The sequence below is a fragment of the Cornus florida genome, unplaced genomic scaffold, assembly GCF_030987335.1.
Source record: "Cornus florida cultivar Cherokee Brave unplaced genomic scaffold, ASM3098733v1 CherokeeBrave_3.0.0_Hap2_Chr11, whole genome shotgun sequence".
In the NCBI taxonomy this organism is placed as follows: Eukaryota; Viridiplantae; Streptophyta; class Magnoliopsida; order Cornales; family Cornaceae; genus Cornus; species Cornus florida.
In genome coordinates this window covers 102,822,494-102,843,071 of record NW_026775581.1, presented here as the reverse complement: position 1 = coordinate 102,843,071, position 20,578 = coordinate 102,822,494, and the positions used below count along the sequence as shown (strand labels likewise).

General features: G+C 34.7%; 2 protein-coding genes across 2 annotated transcripts; both read right to left on the bottom strand.

The window, feature by feature from the left end:
* Positions 1 to 6,940: 6,940 nt before the first annotated feature.
* Positions 6,941 to 9,860, bottom strand: LOC132283474 (large ribosomal subunit protein uL30w). The gene is made up of 7 exons (XM_059785419.1): positions 9,765 to 9,860; positions 8,892 to 9,070; positions 8,689 to 8,786; positions 8,492 to 8,549; positions 7,617 to 7,696; positions 7,431 to 7,533; positions 6,941 to 7,356 (listed from the first exon to the last, which is right to left on the bottom strand). The coding sequence occupies exons 2-7, from the start codon at positions 9,066 to 9,068 to the stop codon at positions 7,141 to 7,143; spliced, it is 732 nt and encodes a 243-aa protein (XP_059641402.1). The 5' UTR covers positions 9,069 to 9,070; positions 9,765 to 9,860; the 3' UTR covers positions 6,941 to 7,140.
* A 2,695-nt stretch (positions 9,861 to 12,555) lies between these two features.
* On the bottom strand, positions 12,556 to 19,405 carry LOC132287043 (protein MANNAN SYNTHESIS-RELATED 1-like). The gene is made up of 6 exons (XM_059789505.1): positions 18,874 to 19,405; positions 18,169 to 18,310; positions 17,996 to 18,066; positions 15,597 to 15,682; positions 13,890 to 14,466; positions 12,556 to 13,177 (listed from the first exon to the last, which is right to left on the bottom strand). The coding sequence occupies exons 1-6, from the start codon at positions 18,973 to 18,975 to the stop codon at positions 12,899 to 12,901; spliced, it is 1,257 nt and encodes a 418-aa protein (XP_059645488.1). The 5' UTR covers positions 18,976 to 19,405; the 3' UTR covers positions 12,556 to 12,898.
* Between the last annotated feature and the right edge of the window lie 1,173 nt (positions 19,406 to 20,578).

Genomic DNA, 20,578 nt, shown 5'->3' with positions numbered 1-20,578 from the left:
GGTCCACAAATATCTCTTACCCAAATAGACTAATTGTTATAGTGAATTTTCATAATAAATCCTCATCAAACCATACAAGAAGATGAAAAATTTTGTATCATGAATTGGAACAACATTGAGAATTTGGGCCGGAGCCTTCCTGGCGTTCAAAGCAATTATTCTACTCTCTCTCTCTCTCTTCGTATTCTCTCCCCTTTCTTGCAGCCGCAATGAATATAGTTTTTCATTGCCGACTGTGGCGCCGCTGGTGTAGGTGTGGGGACGCGGTGGGATTAGGGATGGCAATGGGACAGTTTGGGGCGGGTTTTTCATTCCCTATCCCCGCCCCCGTTTAATTTTGGTACTCCCATCCCAAAACTGCTCCATAACCGTTTAAATTTTTGCTTCTAATCCCCATAACCGCCCCCGCCCGCCCCATAATCGGTTAAATTTGAAAATTCCAATCTTTTTTATTTTTTGATTCTACACAAGTTCTGTAGCAGAACCACAGAGATTACAATAATGTGAAGATGAAAACAATGACATTTTATAATATTAGCTTATTCATTTTCTTTGCAAAAAAAAAAAAGTATTTCCTCCCAAAATTTGAATATGGACTATAATCAACTTATTCGATTCTTATTAATAAGAATATTATTGAACTCTAAATCAATTCCAGATTATAATGCATACAAAAAGGATAAAAATGTCAATGAGTTCCAAAATAGTTATCAAATTCAAACAAAAAAGCTCCGTTTTGCAACAATAAAAATCAACGACATTGCTTGCAAATATACAAATCTTACAGAGACAAGATTGAGAGAGAGCAATATATATATATATATATATATATATATACATACCTATTTGAAGAGCTCAAATGCGAACTAATTAATTAGAAACGAAACACGAGACAATATTTGGAATGTAGATCCAAAACGGGAACGAACTATATTATTGGGTACCAAAAATAGTAAGGAAAATATTAGATAGAACCATTATTTAATTTATTTTTGCCCTTGAAATAATTTCATTTTATTTTTCTTAAAAAAAAAAAAAAGAAGTAAAATTTGAAAATTAAAAAGGATGATAAAATTCACAAATTAGTCGCCGAAGAGGAGAAGAGAACGGAAACGTTCTGTGATTCCACCACCACCACCAGGGAAGGGGAAGAGAGAGAGATATATAGAGAGAAGATGAGCTATCTATTGACGACGCTGACGAAAAAGCAAGAAGTGGATTCGATCATCATAGACACCATCGACAAAGTCCTTGTCCTCTACTTCGTCAAACCCTCCGACGCCGTCTCCAAAACCTGTCTGCAAACTTCACCCATCAATGGCGTAAAGCAATATCTATATTATTGGGTACCAAAATAGTGTTATAAAAACTAAATATTTTGTATCGGCTCTTCAAATAACTTTAAATCCAAACAAGAAAATAGTGTAGGATGGTAGGAGTACCTGATATACTAGTTGCTTAGGCCTTGGCTCCTTCTTGGTTGTTGTTTTTGTCAAATCTACCAGTGCCGACTGCCGCTGTCGCCTCACTATCAAAATATAACAATTGAAAGTGAAGTAAATCTAGGGTTTCAATATATATATATATATATATATATATATATATATATATATTGAAGGTTAATTTGGTAAATATATTAACATGGCAGGGTAAACTAGTAATTTAACATATTAATCGGGGCTAGTTTCGGGGCGGATCCGGGGCGGGGATCTGAGTCCCCCGCAATCGGCCGGGTTTTTTTTTTTAACCCCCATCCCCACCCTATTTAAGTAAACGGTTCTTCAAATCCGCTTTAAATGGGGTGGGGGCGGGGCTATTCCCCACCGGATTGGGGATTTTTGCCATCCTTATGTGGGATGGTGGTGATGGTGCCGCCGTTGTGGAACTTGTTGGGTAACTGAGTCAACTCAACAAATTTGGATTTGTGATGTGGCTTTGATGACACACTAAGTCAACTCAATAAAAGGGTAGAATAGGAAGATAAAAGGGCAAATTATGATTTTTAAATTTATTTTATGTCAATTTTGACCAAAAAGTGGTCAAAGGGACTAGTTCAGCACTTTTTTTGAATTTTGTGGACTTGCATACACATTTTTAAAAAATAGGGACTAGTTTTACACAAAGTCTATATATTAGGGAGGTTTTTTGTATTTAACCCTTTTGATTATTGGCAACAGATAATTTGATGTTATTTTATATTGATATTGTTTATCTTAAGCTTGCGTGAATGATAGTCCGTAATTTGAATATATTAAGAAAAGGTAAAGCAATTTAATAAAATATTGTGAAAGGAAAATGCAAGAAGTAATGATGGGATTGATTAGGCGAGAAGGTGACACAGAAACCAAATGGACGGTGACCTTAGTTGACAAAGAGATAAATAAGTTAGTGAGTGCCCACCAACACCAATCTTCCAAGCCAAGAATGGTTGTCGCTAATTAAATCTCTTTCATAAGTTGCTGTCAAAGTCTTCCAAGCGAAAGATCATTGCAATTTCACAATGGTAGTCCGTTGAAGACAGCTTTTGTTGACGAGAAACTTCTCAAGGTCTCTTCATTAGTTGTTGGGGGAAGAGTTTCACGTTGAAGACAATTTTTTTTTACCCTTCTGAACCCTTTTTAGCCCCTTAATTCAAATTAATAATGATAGCCGAGCCTAGTGGAATTTTTCATCACATTTCGTGGAAACTTACTAAGACCAAGATGAAAAATTGTTAAAATGATTTGCAATTCTACTATTAAATAATGGGATAAACACATTGACTTTTTTTGAGATTTTGTCAAATAAAGTAAAATTACAAATATACCTCCAACTAGGTCGTGTAATTTGATAAATAAGAGGGACGAGTGTATGTTGACAAAATTTTAAAGAATATCAATGTAATTTTCTCTTAGACCATCTTGTCACTCGTAATTCTGTCAAATCAAAAACTAATATTAAAGCTTTGCATATTAATATATTTTTGTAAATATGTTTGAATCAGAGAAATTAGACCGTCAAATATCAATAATCTAATAATTTCTTTTCTACCCTACAGACCTAGACCCATTAGTCTCCATACATTTAAGTTCCACCAAATGACATAAATCGTCGGCCCATGCCCCCAACTCGAACCACCTATCCAACAATTTTTCTATCACAGTAAGTTATACAGAAACTTGTGAAGAATGAGGTTAATTTATGGCAATGTGATTTCAAAGAAATAATAACGACCCTTTTGAACCCCTGGACCTTTTTAGCACCTTAATTCAAATTTAAAATGATAGGGTTTTCGTTGACATTTCCGGCCCCACCAAGTGGCAACATTATCGACATCTTACAATTTCCAAATTGAGAAGATGTGTCTTTGCTCCTTGCATATTTCTCTGTATCATAGCGAGTTTTACGGATCCCGCTTGACCACAAACTTCTCAAGCTCCAGGGAAGAAGAGGTCAATTTATGGGCACTAATGTCATTTTCAACAAAGGCTCATAAAATATCCTTTTGAACCCTTTGACCCTTCGGAAACCCCCCTTTTTTTTTTTTTTTTAATTTAAAGGTTCAACTTTAATTGCCTTGTGGAGTCCTTCGTCGACATCTCGTGGAAACTAAGCAAGTTGGCTCCTCGTGATGAGCGCGTCGGCCCATAAAGTCCGAGAAACTTCAAGGAAAATGACGAAATGGAGAGTCACACGAATTGCTTCACGGAATCCACACACGAATTATATATGGTGGGTTTGTTCCTATATATATTGCTCTGTTATAGCTGTTGCTGTGGAGGGTGTCTACGAAATAATCCGTAATAAAGATGGGAAGGTTGCAAATAGTTGATCTGAGAGAGAAGTTGAAAAGTAAAGGAGGAGCAAAAGGAGGTGGTTGCCCTTACTGTGGAGGACCTGTGTTAGCCATGGACTATGACACCCAATTGGTTGTGTTTTGTGTTCCTTTCTCCCGCAAAACCAAAACCAAGTTCTTCTGTTCCATTTGCTCCACACGCTTAGTTCCTAAAGCTTAATGCCACCCACACCAACATATAATGAGTTGTGTATGTCCAGTATTTCATAATATTGTAATTCTTGTTCAAAAATTTATAAATTTCATTGTAACTTGATATATCTATTATTATTATTATTTGTGTATATATGGATTGTTGATTACGTCATCATATTTACATAAGCCAACCCGGGTATCATGTAGATGACACTCGTAATAATAATATGTTATAAACACTATATATCTCCTCTCCATAGAAACAGGCATGGAGAAAAAGACGCATTTACAACAAGTTTTAGATTGTCAGCACCCAAGATCCATAACTAATGTTGCTTTGCAACCGAAAGCTTGCACGTGTGTGTTACGCACACACACACATATAAAAGAAATATTAACAAATTGGTTTATAGGAGAAGGAAAAAAAAACGAAAAAAGAAAGTATGTAGAACAGGTTTTAATTAATTTGGCTTAATTGTATATATTGAGAATACTGCAAAACATGTATTCTCACTCCCCCTCCCGTTTGAACATTGTACGTTCATGCCGTGAACTAATTAAAAAAAAAGAGAGTACATAGTTGATCGTGTGGTCGAAGCACGCATGCAGATTAGAAGTAAACAAGATGGGTGATGAGTACTCGTTATCTTTAAAAAAAAAAACAAACAGTGCAGCAAAGCGATTTTAGACTCCATCAACAGCTACTACTAGACTTAAAGGTGAAAATGGTTGTGTATGTATAAACCCAGTGCAAGCCGATAACTAATGACGCCGCTTGCAAATGCTTCAAGTCCTCCAGAAAGAAGAATGCATACATGCATACAAACACACACACACACACATATAAATATATATATTGTTGGCAACTTGAAGAAGATGAAATGGCATCTTCAAGGTTGACAGTACTCAAAGTGGAATGAGATGGTTGCAGCTATAAAAGATGGGGAGGAAGAGGATTGGCTATTTATATGGGTGTTATGTCTTGTAAACAAATTATTGGATGTTGTAGAATAATAGGTTTGCATTTATGTTGTGAGGCAGTGACTGTGATTTTTATTTTTTTGAGTCTATTAGAGATTCTGTGCTAGCCTTCTAGTAGAAGTCAAGTAGGCCATGACTGACTCAAAAAAGATTATTCAACTTTTGACACGGTCATATACGAGAAATTAAGATATGACTATGACCATATCTGTGGTTATCCGAGAATATATCAATTTTATTTAAATTTTTAGTTGCATAACATCTTCTGCTTGCCTCACCTATCCGGAAAGTCATGACAGTACTAAAAACAAAAGCAAAAACAAAAGTAGAGAAATTAACCAAAACCCAAAAATAAAAGTCATGAAAACTTCCATACATTATCGTGGCAACTTAAACCTCCCCAATCTTCAACACTAGAAGAGAGATGGGTGCCCTTTTCTACCTTTTTATTGATAAATTCTTCAAAGGACACTGGAATTAATTTATAAGAAGTTTCCTTCATCACGTACATGGGAGCAGCTAAGGTTGTCCTGTGGGCTGGGGGCATTGACCCCACTGAAATTTTTTATTATTGTATTTTACACCTTTAAATTTATACTTTCTTTTTTTTTTGGCATTTATACCAATAAAATTTTAAAATAGCCTCCATTGAAATTATAATAAAATAAATAAATAAAAAAACCCTCAATATAAATTTACCCTCCAACATTACCATTGCCATTGAGATTATGAAAACATCTTTGAAAGCCAGTGAATGAACAATAGGAAATAGCAGCATCTACTCAAAGAAATAGGGTTGAAAGTTTCTATAGGAATTTGAAACCAAAATGCTTTTCTATAGGAATTTGATAACCTCTAATGGGCTATTACGGTAACTTTGACATGTCTCGTAACAATTTTAATTGGGCCAAAGATCACTACATAAATCCTCAAATTTAACAGCTACTAATAACTAAACAAAATACCAATCCTTCGGCTTAATCTCAAGAAAACCAGTCCGACCCTAGGCGTACACAAGCATTAACATTCATGAAAAGGTTAGATGATTTCCTCGTGAACATTACCATATCGACACAAGCACGCAAGGCATCATTAGACTGCATGCAACATCACACACTATAAGACATCAATTGAAGGGGAGGTGATCAATCTTTGTGCAGTACCACTCTCAAAGCACAAAATCCTCTATTCCAAGTTCCATGCACAATTATAGAAGCAACAGTTCTTCAAATACTGTACACTAGTCCTTTTCAAACTGTGTAGCATCAAACCCACGATTTAAACTAATTAACTCCACTTCTACATAGGCACGATTGTAAGTATTGCAACTACTTTCTAAGTCCAGTACACTTGACCTAAGTTCAAACTGTGGTAGTGTCTCATCCCACATTTTGAACCTGGAACTACCGGCTGCCTAGAACATCTATTCTAACTCGTGGTCTTCTACAACAATCCAACATATTAACACCTCTATCAGAGATTCAATCCCACCTGTTAGGGCTAAAGTTGCATGGGGAGAATCTAGTAGTTTGGTACACCAAACTACTCAATTATTACAATGCAAGTAACAGCACTGTGACAAGTAAACCATACCTAAAAGCACATAATCCTGCCTTTCTTCTCCCCATATCAGAATGGGGTAATCAATAAAGACTCACATTTTCCAATATGAAAAGCAGCAAAAACACACCTAATCAATGCTTCAGAAATTGAAAGCAATTACTGAGAACCAAAATGTTCCGTCACACATTTCATCATTGGTAAACTAGAAGCAGCCAAAATCTTGGTAGCCAGAAATAAAGGGCTTCACAATGTGAAAGCAGAATCAGAAACAACCAGTCAGCTGTTTCATCATCAGTCTTTGAAGACCATTACATAAAGCAAGTGAAGCTATGTAGGACACAAGCAGATTGCATTTTTAAAGCTACATGTTTATGCTATCTATCTATAGAATGAGCATCGCATCGTTGCCAGGATAGCCAACAAGAATAACAGAAGGAAATAAAGTCTCAAAGATACAACTGCCAAAACTAAAAGTAAAGTTGTCAACACCATGGTAGGTCTTACACTTGAAAAATAAAATACTTTCCAACTTTAAAAGAGGAAGAAAAACTGAGTTAAGATTCTTCCAACTGCCAATGAGAAGCAAAAAGAACCACAAACCTGCAAAAACTGAATAACACCAAAATCTAATTCATCCTCCTGATGAGCTCATTGATTTTATCTTCACGGTTCCCAGCATCTCCTCCTTCAACATAGTGATTCCTCTTCTTCTTCAGACCACCCAGTGGTGCCTTAAGTTTGAATGGCCAGAGGAAGTTATTAGCCTCCTTAAAATGAGGCCCAACTGTCATGATCTCGTGGACAAGATCTTCAATGCAGATAATACCGTTTTTGCCCAGACCCTGTAGTATATAGTGGCATCTTAGCAATACAAAATACATTTTACAACTGAACATAGAATTAGCACAAAACAAACCTGTTCAATGATCGAATTGTCCGTCAAGGCAATCCTCTGCTTATTTAGCTTGCCATAACCCCTTTTGTAAATCAGTTCCCTCACACTCTTCAAATTGGGGTACCTAAAAACATGGATATTTGAAATTATTGTCTGTATAGAACTCCAAATCTGGTAATATTAAAAGTCACATGAGTAGCCACATACCCATAAGTGACATAAGGTTCAACCCTGCGCAGCATATTCACGGTTGCTTTGTTCACTTTCAGAAAGACACCATTGAATATCTGTGTTGGAAGAGCAAGACTAATCAGAAGATGTAAGAGATGATATGGAAAAGGAGAATGCACGCTTAGCTTATAAAAGTTACATTTGAACAACCATTTTGAACAAAAATAATAGGACACCAACTGTAACTACATTGTGGCATTCCCCAAACATAAAAGCTGGCTGCCGATTAGAGTACTAGAGCAATTACAGTTGCACATCAAATCAGATAAACTCGAGCATTTCACAATTCAGCATTGCCTTGCACTACTTCCTCCCATCCTAATTTTACCATTACTTACCCTGGTACTAAATGCAACAGATAATGCCAACATCAGCACACAACCTACCGAAGTTCATATAGAACTGCTTAGTACAAGATCCACCCATCAGAACAAGTGGATCAGAACCATTCATACGCAACATAGTACATATCTATACCATTAGACACTGTATACCTTTTCCACAATAGTTTTACAAGTACTGAAAAATACCAGTCCCTAAATGAAAATATCAACGAGATACAACCATCACTATTAGCATCAAGCCATTCTTGGAAACCATCTGATGCTTGATAGCTTCTTTTTATCAAATATACATAACTATTGGTATCAAGTCATTCTTGTGCAAAATTAAAACATATCCAAACAAGCTGATTCTTAAAACTCTTTTTCCCACATTAATAACCATTTCTTTTTTCAAGTACATATGCATAACTATTAGAAACACCAAGTCCTAAAAAGGGAGGATGCCTTATTACGGTATAACATACACTAAAAACCATGACAAGCAGAAATAAAATTATGCCAAGTTACCTGTCTTAGACGCAAAAGCTGCAATATCGTCCTTGTCTTCGGGTGCATAGCATTGATACTGAAAGTTTCAAAAGCCACAAAAATATTAAGTAAATCACAATATCAGTCCAAATGACACTCCAATCTATGTAAAATAACATGGATACATACATCACAATATCAGTCAAAATAATAGACAATATAACATGGATACATACCCACGGATACGAATAATGAACAAAAGCTTAGCTTCAGGGTCAACATAAAATCCCCCTTTCAATCTTGCCTCACGCTTCAATTGAATCAGCTCCCTTTGCTGCACAACCAATTAAATGTTCATTCTAAAACCATAGCACTACTCTACTTGTAGAAGTAACATAAAGAAAACAAGTTGCATCAAAAGAAACATATAAAGAGTTACCTGCTCCTCATACTCCTTTGAGTATTGCTTAGCTCTGATAAAACTTAGCTTCCGGTTCTCAGAATTCTTCTTCTTTAAAGCTTCATTCTCCTGCTTTTTTGCCAAAGCCCATTCCTCATTCCTCTTCTGTTTCTTTAACACGGACTCCGGAATCACAGGCCCTTGCTTTTCAGCCATCTCTATACCAATAACATCACCGAAAATTGAATAAAATAACAAATCAAAATTCATCAAAACATATATTCTATCCAAAATAAAAATATAAATAAAATACAATAAAAGAATGACCAGATTCATTATTATAATCTATTAAAATAGATTATGAATATGCAGGGACTCTACATTATTTCCTAGCCCTATATTTTCCAATAAAGGGATATCGCAAAATTCCAAGACCCATTTGAGTAAATATAAATTTCACAGTACAGAGCCATTAACAAAACCATACATTTGCTCGTTGAACACTTAAAATATAAGAGAACAATAACATTTTCTTTCACGAGAAAAAGAAAATCTAATCCGAAAGAACTAACTGGGTCAACTTAGCAAGACCATATAATTGTTTTAGGATCGCAAGTAATGACAAATATATAAAACATCAAAAAATACAATGCATTTACTTCCCCTACAATTTTCCATCAAAAAAATCAAACATAAACGATACCCATATTCATCCAAACGATACATAAACATAAACAGTTTAAAAAAACAAATAAAGAAATAAATCTTTTCAATACCAAATGTGATATCAACACCGGTTAAAGATTAGCTTGAAGAAATCTATAAAACAACTCGTCGATTCATCGTATTGATCACAGATCGATTGAGAAGGAAACTGAAATGATATTCAAATGAGAAACTGAATCGACTTACCGAGTTGCGCCTGCTGTGTTGAAGATCGGACTCTCTGCACTGGTCGCAGGGTTTCTTTAAGCTCTAAGCTCCTGCTGAAAAGAGAGTAAATTTAGGGTTTTGTAGCGTTGGTTCGTTTTAGGGCTTGAAGTAATCCGACGGTTTGGATTCATTCATGGTATGTGAGTGGATCCTGGCCGTTCGATTAAGAGTTTTACGGGCCAACAGGCCCACTCAGCGTTGGAGTAACGAAGGGACTTGTGATGGGTTGATAGGTTGGGTCGATATTGCCAAAGTTACTTGGGCCATAAATGGGCCCAACATGGTATACATTTTGTGTTGTCTGGCAACAAATTGGTGGGCCTACGTGGAAATATACTACTAAGTTTTTTTTTGTTTTTTTGGTTTTTTTTTTTTTTTTTCTTTCAGTATACTACTAAGTTTTTGGAGCAATTTGTCACACCCTAGAAAGACTCCAAAAATTATTACTTCATAAGACTTTTTTAAAAAATTATTTCCTATTATTTCTGTATATTATTAGACTTACCCTATTTTATTTTTTTTCGAAAGTTATGACCCCTAAAATTATTAATTCCTTACCGTAGTAGAGATTCAATGGTAGTTAATTAAATTCATTCTAATTTTTTTCATTCCATCTTTTATTATCTCACATTTTTTTCCCTTTCTCACCTCGTTTGAAGTTTTTTTCCTATATCATTACATGTATAAATTGTTGAATAATTATTTAACTTATAATTGCGGGATTAGTGAAGGTAGATGAGAGATGGACTCCATGGATTTTTTTCTTTTTTGCCTGCTTGTACAATTTTTGCTTTCATTTATATACCCCAGTTGCAAGAGAGAAAAAAAAAAAAATTATTACTTAACTAAATATTATTAATTGTGATTTAATATTATATAGATAGTAAAATGTCACTATTATATTTTTCGCCTATAGCCTCAAATTATATTGAGTCCGTTTGGAATTGCTATTGGAATTAAAATATTTGGTGACGCATTATAATAAGTATTTTATAATTAAATTATTTTTTATTTACTTTGTAATAATATTTTTTAAAACATTTCTATTATTAATTTTACAATAATATCCTTTAATAGGTTATTACCATATTTAATAATAACAACTTTATTAAAAAATAAGTGTTATTGTCTTTATAAAAATTTAAAATAATATAATTGATTAATGAAAAAGAATTATCTAAAATATTCAAGTTCTAAATTATAGCTTCATTCAAAATAAAGAAGCAATTACAAACGAGTTCAAATAACTGCTACCAGCTGGATCACACTCAAGAAACCTTGGAAATCCTTAAAAAAGAACACGGCTCAAGTTCACATTCAAATTTCTTGGAGTGCTCCGTCTCTTGGTCGTTTTAAATTGAATGTTGATGCCGCGTTTAAACAGTAGACAGGAAATGGGGATTGTGGTGAGTAATCATGATGGATGGAGTGTTAAAAGTTGCCTCTTTGTTTGTTCCGGTGGTTGCTAATGCAGAGGTGGCCGAGGCTTTGGTATTAAGAGAAGGTTTGGAATTGTCATCACAATCGGGCAATGAGGAAGTAGATATTGAGGGTGATTGCGATGTGGCTATGATTGTAATTAAAATTCCGAAATATTCACCATGCCTCTTATGGGATAGAAAATTTTTGTTTTGAAACCTTAAACGATGATATTTTGTCGAAATAGGGTATAACTCAAAGCGCCTTATTTGTGGGTCATTTCCAATAAAAAAAAATTCTCCAGCTAGGTCAAAAATGGACAATTCAAGATCAGTCCAGAAAATTTGTCAGCATGCCCTTTTGGACAGTTCAAAAGGGTCATAAAGATTTCAACAATCAATAAACATGGGTATTGTCCAAGACATTGTTTTTTGTTGTAAAGGAGTATGGGTTTCAAGCTTTGGATGGATCCGTGATACATGGATCTTGTAACAGGCATATGAGATTAGCAAGTGGGCTATTAGTCATGGGGTTAGGGATTTGCACTGATGGCTTCTTGATGTACTCAATGAGGATATACCCTCTTCTGGTGCTTAATATATTGCTGCCATTATTGATAAAATAAAATAAAAATAAATAAAAAATGAATATAAAGGACCCACGATAGTTAGAATTGTCTGAATGGCTTCATCATTCCAGAATGTTCTACAATATGAATTGTGTAGACTTGGTATGAGTTTTATAAAATTGTTTGGTAGTTTATAAATTTTCCAGTGGAATGAATGAAAGATTTGGTTGATTGGTGAAGGAAATGAGGTAAAAAAAAAATATATTATTATTATTATTATTGTTATTAGAGAGAATTTTCTACAAAAGGATGATCAGAAAAGTTTGGAGAAATTTTAGTTTAAACTTTGAACTAAATTTTTTCAACTTTAAAGTATCAATTTCATGCAACCTTTAATTCAATTTTTAAGAAAGAGGCATAAAAACATTCAATCAACTTTTGTACAACCAGATACAAAATTTAGGACCATCTAATTAATGATAGGAAGAGGCAAAATAAAAAATGCTTCCTTTATTTATGTGTCGGGAAAGTAACAGAAAACTGAGTGACAATATAACATATGGTCATTAGGTTCAATGGTGTCTTAGTCCTAGCCTATTCCCTATACATACAAGGGTAGTAGGACCAACTCTCCTCCATTTCCTAACTAGTCATCAAGCACAATACAGATTTCTCAACCATACTTCATGATTACTCAATTTTTAAAACTATTTGGCAAACAGATATAAGCTATTTCCTGTAACCACCATATGAAATTCAAACCAACACCATATACAAGAAACCTGAGCAATTAACAAATACTTTCCACTCTAAATTTTCTGAATGCAAAAAGTTGTTACAATGAATTTAAGATACAAAATCTAAAATATACTCGACAACATTTAACGATTATATCTTAGAGGAATCCGCAGTTAAATTGAAGAGCCTCTACGAAAATCGCTTTGAAGAGAGTTCTTTTTCGGTACTTAGGACCACAATCAATCAAAAGTATAAATGCTGTAACCGACCTGCTTGTCTTTTTACAAATAAAAAGCTTGACCAAGGTAAATTAGCAAACATTACCATTCTGGAAGGTGCCGGAGGAAATCTTTTCAATGCTCTCTTCATGGATCCTTCACATGAAGAGTTAGCAGAAGCATGAATAAGCCAAGTGGTTCTTCTTTGAAATATAAGGGGATATGAAATCTGCAGCAGGAGCTTTCGAACCAGAAATGTCTGCTGGAACAAGTATCTGACTTCTGCCAGAAGCGATTCTTTTACCGGCTACATTGGCATAGAACAGACCTGAGAGGGCTGGTACGAAAACATCGCTCTGAGAACACATGTAGAAGTCAATAACCTTCTCGAATTCAGATGCTTCAGAGTTGAGGAATTTATCCTTTTTATCCACTGGCATTATGCCTTCCTGCAAACAGTTTCCAAGGGAATGAGATACTCGAAGACTAATAAACTCTACAGAGTATCAAAACTAAGCTTTAAGCCAAGGATTTGTCTCCAAACAACTTTAGGTTGGGAGTGAATTATATGGATGCAAAAAATTATGTTCTGTATTGAACTTAGTAATTTTGAACCATGCTCCAGTTTAGGATTTAGGGCATGTTTGTAGGTGATATAATATGTACAGCCCCATTGTATTTTATATATTATATGGGACAACTATCATCACAAATTATTGAAACAGGTCCTTCATGACCATCAGTTGATTGCCAATGGCAACCTTTAAATCTCTTTTGCATAATGATCCCATGCTAGCAATGTTGAAGTAAAACCGTGGTGGAGCCATTCCATTTCCTTGGGATATGAGAAAAACACTGAAACGAATTACACTGTTGGAGTAGCTTCTATTTCTAAGAAGCAATGGCAAAATAAGAAATTTTTACCTTGCTACTTCAAAAAAAGAAAAAGAAAAAAAGAAGTGCTTAAATACTGTACTTATAAAAGACGAAATGAACTAGAAGGGATTTTAAAGGAAAACCTAATGATGGAGATGGATTGTCCTGATTGTGCAATATAAAAACTGATCAAGATTTCCCAAATTATGCGATGGATCTTCCAAAAGTTGAACTTAAACCATGATTAGCACATTGAGAATGAAAAGAAAGGAAGAAACCCCTCACCTTTGTGTAAGTTTTTGGGAAGAAATCCTTCAGGGCATCAAGGCTGCCATCCCACCTTGATTGGGTCAAATATACTGTGGTGTCCTTGTCAAAACCAATGTTCCTCAAAAATAATGCGACCTCCTGTGGACTATAACAGCTTTTCATTCCATGAGTACCACTTCCTTGGCAACCCTTTTTCTCCAATATGTCAACCCTCAAGTCCACTGCTATGAACTGGCCATCTGACTTCCGACTTAAAGCTCTTAGCCGCTCTACCATTGAGTCAACCACTTCACGGACCTCTGGTTGTAATTCTAGAGTTCCAAACATTGCCAAGCATGCAACTGAATCACTGTTGCTCTTTTGTGTAGTCTTTCTCATATTTACTGAAGGGAAGTAAGTTGCCAGTCTTATGTTGCCCTTTCTAAATATTGGTTCAATATTTTCTTGAATGTGGTCTTCGGTAACTCGATTAGGGACCCTAACAACTGCAAGGTTTCGTGCTGATATTTCAGCAGGCTGATCTTTTGTCACTCTGACCACCCCATCCAGACTTTTTAAGAATTTCTCAACATCATAAATGTCTTCAAAGTTCCTGAAAAATTTCAAGTATGTCAGGCTTATTGTTGTGTTTGATGGCTTGCAAATGAAAACAACTAAAAGTAAATAAACAAACTCAAATAGACATACACAAAGTGCTGGGTGCAGGTTCTATAAGGAGGATTGTTTAATAAGATCTGCTTCCCAGGAGGGACTCTCAAATGAAAGGCCGATAGGGTGTTTGGCACATTTTTTTTCAGTATATTGATTAATTTATGTTACTTTTTTTCTTTTCTTTTGGGTTTTGTAGTTGAGTAGACTACCCTAAATTCCACAGAACTTAATAATTAAAGCACCAAAATTTATTCAGATTTGACACAACCAACCACTCAAGGTTGGTTAGTTCTGCTGAGAAATTCTGTGGAGGAAAACTGAGATGTTATTGATCAAAGTGAAGTAGACTATTCACAAGTAAAAATTCAATGCAAAAGCAGAGCAAGGAGGATAATAATACCATCCAATTCATACAAAGTAAATCATTTCCCTGAAGAAAACCTGTGGCGTGGTTGCTAAAAGCAATGATAGATATTTAGATCGGAACTCTTCAGCAAAATTTGTTCTATTGTTGAATTCAATAAAAAAAATTCCCTCGCAAGAAGTTTCTAAAGTGGTCTGTTCTAACGTTCTTGCCCCGCAAGAGAAGCACATGCATCACCAAATCTCTTGCTATTGTAATTAATTTGAAAACGGAAATTAAATGATTGGCAGCGGTTATCAATGTGTCAACTACAGTAGAAACATGGGTTCTCAGAACATCAGTCTCACTGCACCTTTTGTGATTCAAGATTTAATCTCTTCACACATGGTGGAAGGCATGCTTATAACCACAGTAGTTGCTATCTGTGATAATCTCCCACTACCAAACCAAAAATTATTTTATACAGACAAGTAACCAATTTAAGAAGAAGGGAAGGAAAAAAAAAACGTAAGGATGACTGAAATCTACTAAAAAAGGAGCCATAATATTAAACAGACAGCATAAAGCTGAAGGTCAGCGGTCGGACCAAAAGTAGATTCCGTAAATTCACAACAGGTAGCACCACCATATAATGGATCCAGTTTCAGGTGAGAGAACACATAGAAGTACCAAACAAGGTAAGTTGCAGAGCTATTTAGAAAACTAACCTCTTATCACCTGGGTTGCTTCCCCTAATGTCCGGGAGCACAAGAGTTGCTCCTAGATATCTTGCCACTACCACTGCATCAGCAATCTAAAGACAAAGCACCAAGGAATAGTTAGCAAACTTAACAATGGAAGAAGTAATACACGCTTCCTGCAATAAATAAATAAAATTAAAATTAAGGATGAGTGCATTGCAGAATATAAGGAACATTTTGAGTAACACCAAGTCCTGAATCAAGTATGGTTTAATTAGCGGCAACATTGACCATTAGTCACATGTACAAATAAACTTTGTAGGAATCCAATAGACAATTTCTACTGAAGCAAAGAAAACAAAAGTTTAACATGAAAAAATCGCAAACTAACGATGGAGTATAACTATGGAACAAAGAACTCAATTAGTTTAGATACAAGCGTTAGAAGATTGATTGAAGTAATGGAACTGAGAATCATCAAAATAGGATTTGGTAGAACTCAGAAGAACAGACAATTTTCTTCATAAATATATTAGACAAAATGTGGAAGGAGTTAAAAGTTGATTTTTTTTTTTTTTTTTCTTTTTTCGCCGGGCAAATATCAATACATAAATAAAGTTTTTGCAGATATAAAGATTATAAAAAAGCTTTCTGGAAAATGCTACTTAATTAAGATTTAGAGGTACATGGGAAGTACAGAATTATTGGTTGGCCACTCGTTTTGGTGGAACTTTAAGGGCAATAGAATGCAGAATGAATACAAACACAATGAAATCTATGCACTGAAACAATATTCAAGATGAGCAAAAGGTACGGGACAGCATCTTTTAGACTCAAAAGTACACTATTGATTTCTTGAAAATTGTGGTGACCAAACAAATACTGAATCCTTTTGCAAAAGAAGTTTCACAAAAGACAAGTTTCCAGAAGCTCCTTTCTTAGGAGACGAAAGCCCCCAGTTCTAATTTTTTACTTATGGTCCTTTTGGTATACTGGAAGAGTGGGAGCAAGGAGGAGGAGGGAAGGATATGCTTTCCATGAAGTAGGAGATGAAGGTAAAGGGAAAGAGAAAGAAAGCAAGGAGGAGCTGGGGCTTTCCCTCTGGCCCAGTAAAGGGAGCATTAAACACTGAAGAAGTGTACATAAATAAAGAAGTCTGCACATTGAAATCCAGCAATGACTAATTGGAGAACAAGCAAGCAAGCTAAATGAGTTATAATAGCTTTGTAAGTAGGATTTGCTTGAATCACACTTCGTGAGTATTTTAGATTACATGACGTGATTCATAATGTTTTACAATGTTGTTGATTTACTTGGAAAGGTTTCTTTTTCCTTCTCCCTTTCTCTCTCTTGGTCCCTTTTTTAATATTTTTGTGGTGGTGGTGGTGGTGGTGGGTGGGTGCGGGTGTGTGTGGTGTTGGGGGGAGTGTTTAGATAATTTTTACTGCAGCATAAATAATAGATAAATATTGAGGGTGGGTAACGAGCCAGAACAACTGAAGAATTAAGAGTCCAATCAATGAAGTGGGGATGTGCTTCAGGAAGTTGCAGGAACCCTGGTCTACATGTTTTGTTCGAAAGGAAAACTTCAAAACAACAGTTAGGCCAGCCATTGTTTTTGTAGAGTAAGATACTGAGCAACTAATAAGCACCATGTTTAACGATTAGGTGTGGCAGAAATAAAAATACAACATAGTTCACTAAATTCTAAAAAGGTGAAATTGGCTGCAAATGAAAATTTAAGATTTTTTTTTTTTTTTTAAAAAAATGCAAACAAATAGCAACTTTCTGAAAGAAAAAAGAAGGGATCATGTAGACCAAGTTAAGTTTGAGGTAAACTTGACTGGAAAGTGAAATATTGGCTTAACTATAATTTGGTTGATATTATATTATGTCAAAGCTTCACAAATAAATTTGAGACATTTTTTTGCCTAAACAATTTGTGACATTTTCTTGATGCCAGAAAGAATTCTCAAGTTTTGTCTTCATGGTGAAGTTCAAGTGTGAAAGACAAAGTGATAGGCTTATTTCTCCGAAGAAACATCTGCTATGGTTTCTTATCCTCGTGAATGGGTGTCTAACATAAAAGTCAAAACTCCACATATCTGACAGATGCTATAGGACAGGGCACATGGATGCTTGTTACAAAGAAGTGGTGATGGGTTAGACAGGGCACATGGATGCTCGTTACAAGGAAGTGGTGATGGGTCGCATTCGATGTGATGAAACCCATAAAATAAGCTTATAAAGTAAGATCCTGCTATAGTAATTCTTAAATTACTGTGTTGACCATCAACTAATCAGTTGCTACAAAAGAATCCTGCAGAAGAATGTATTATTGAGAAATTTATCAAAAACAACTTCCAGCAGCGAGCTCACTTAAATAGCATATACTTGATAGAAACTCATATGGTTAATTAAGATACCTGTGAGACATGATATTCAGGGCCATTAGTCAATGAGAAGGTGATGAACCCTTCAGACTGTTGTGCCTCGTCTGTTACCGAAATACGAAAAAATGAAAGAATGATCAAATTAATATGGGTTATAGTATGATTTTTCTAGTAACTCTGATATCAAATTACTCAAGCCAATTTACCCAAATTTGGTGTGGTCCAACAAGGTTTTAGGTCTAGGCCATCTTCTTTCCAAGGTCCATTACTCCCTTTAGGAAATGTAACAAGGCTGTGCTCAGACTTCACATCATCGTAAGGAACATTTGGCACATTGGACTGATTCACCTTTAAGAGGGAGAAAAAAAAAATAGTGTAAAAAGCAAAGAAGAACCATGTAAATCGACAGCAGATATTCATGAAAGTATAATTTCTTCGAAGTTAAACAAAAAAAAACTTTAAAAAGGGCACATGATTTCTCTCCCATAGTAATAAGTACAAAAATTTATACATATATGCACATTCATATTTACATGGTATCCTTTTATTTGCAAGAGAACCATATCAAAAGAAAGAAAAACTTGAAACCCTTATAGGAAGCTTATACATGATGTTGTAAGCATTGAATATATGGTCTGCTTCCCACAATTTCTCAGCAGCCAAGCATATGAATTTAATCATAAGACGAATTAGTATATACAAATAGATCAAAAGATCTATGTACATTATAAAGTATACACTCCAATGAAGTTAAATTATATACACATATACAAACAGATTAAAGGGAAAAGAAATTTGGATTCACTTTTGAAATACACAACTAACATATAAACATGGATTGAATTGAAATTAAAGAGGAAATAATGAAATTTGGAGTGAATCTGATAGAAAGAGTGAGTTGTGTGACTCACATCAACAGAATCAAAATGGTCTCTCTTGATCATATTCCCCAACATTGCAAACATTGTGAGGGTTAAGAAACCAGCCAACACCTGTCTCGGATCCACCGCCATTTCCTCAGATCAACCACAAATCTAGCAAGCACTGATCCCCTCCAGTATCACTCTCTCTCCCTCTGGACAGTCTTACTCCAACAAATATACACCTCTCTAACACTGACTTTCCCTTCTCTCTCTCTAATAATGAATGAACTCTCTCTCTCTCTCTCTCTAAAAAGCAAAGAAAGATGATAGCCACACGAGAGAGCAAAGGATTTGGAACAATCAGGGACCTTGATTTACTGGTGTTATTTGAGAGAGAAAGTTAAAGCATTTTTCTTCATCGCAAGGTATGTATATAAATAGATATATATATATATATAGAGAGAGAGAGAGAGGGGTAGGTTAAAATTGTTAGCTGAAAGGAGCGAGATTAAGCTGAATGGGAGAGAGAGGGAGGGAGAGAGAGCATATACTTTCAGACCACCGACAGTCCACCGAGAAAATGATGGGGTGTCTAAAATCTAAAATCTCGTTGGTGTCAGAAAAAATAAAAATAATAATAAATAAATAAATCTAAATCTCACAATTTAACTATATTTAGAAAATATAAAATAAAATTGTCATGACATTAAAAATACATAGGGATATAACATCAAATTACTCTCAAATTGCTGTTCCTAAAGTTGTTACAATGGTCGTGGACCCTGGAAGAACATGGTCACACCTACAAAACAACACAAGACTATTGGACCTGGGGGATGCCGATTGCTGGATAGATAAAGACCTTCACGGGACCTTAGATCTCGGTATTTAATCATGTGCCATTCACGTGTCATATATAAAAAATAAAAAAATAAAAAATAAAATTGAGTGATTTTTTTTTTTTTTTTTTTTTTTATTTAGATTTTCAAGTTACTGATATCCACTTTGAACTTTGACAAATGGGAATAATAAGTGGACCTGAATATGCAAAACTTCTTGATCATTATTTTAAGGAAAATGATATGAGAATTACTTGTTGTTATTTATTAAAGTGAAACAATTATTGCCGACCTTAAGTGAAGTCTAAAACGAGTTCCACGCGAGAATAACATTACATGAATTTTAAAAAAATAAATAAATAAGTTCAAGGATTATTAATATGATGGTATTCCCATTGTCTAATGGCATTTAATTTCAATATGATTTATTTATTTATTTATTTATTTTGGGAACTAGTAAAAGGGCATGTAGAAATACCAAACAAAATTGTGGTTTTGTTGGTTAAAACTCCACCTAATTAAGTTATGTACTTAGATGGTCAAACATCCATCTAATTGATTTTAACTTTTTATGTAAGAATAAGAGAAAAAGGAAAGAAACAGAGATCCTAAAAATAAAATACATGTAATAGTAGTACTACCTTTTGTTCCATTTTCCTTCATGTGTTTTTCCTTTATCTTCTTCTATTTAAGATCCAAACAAAACCCTAATAATACATTGACGTTTCAATTCTTTGCCTACATGCCCAAGTGTATCAACGAATTTATCCAATGCTTTAATACTCCCTAAGTTTCATTTTAATTGACCCTTTTTGAAAGTTTAACTTTTAAATATAATAATTTTTATTATTTTTATTGTATTAATAGCAAATGAATTACAAAATTTATTCTTAGTAGGTTCACAATTATGTGAT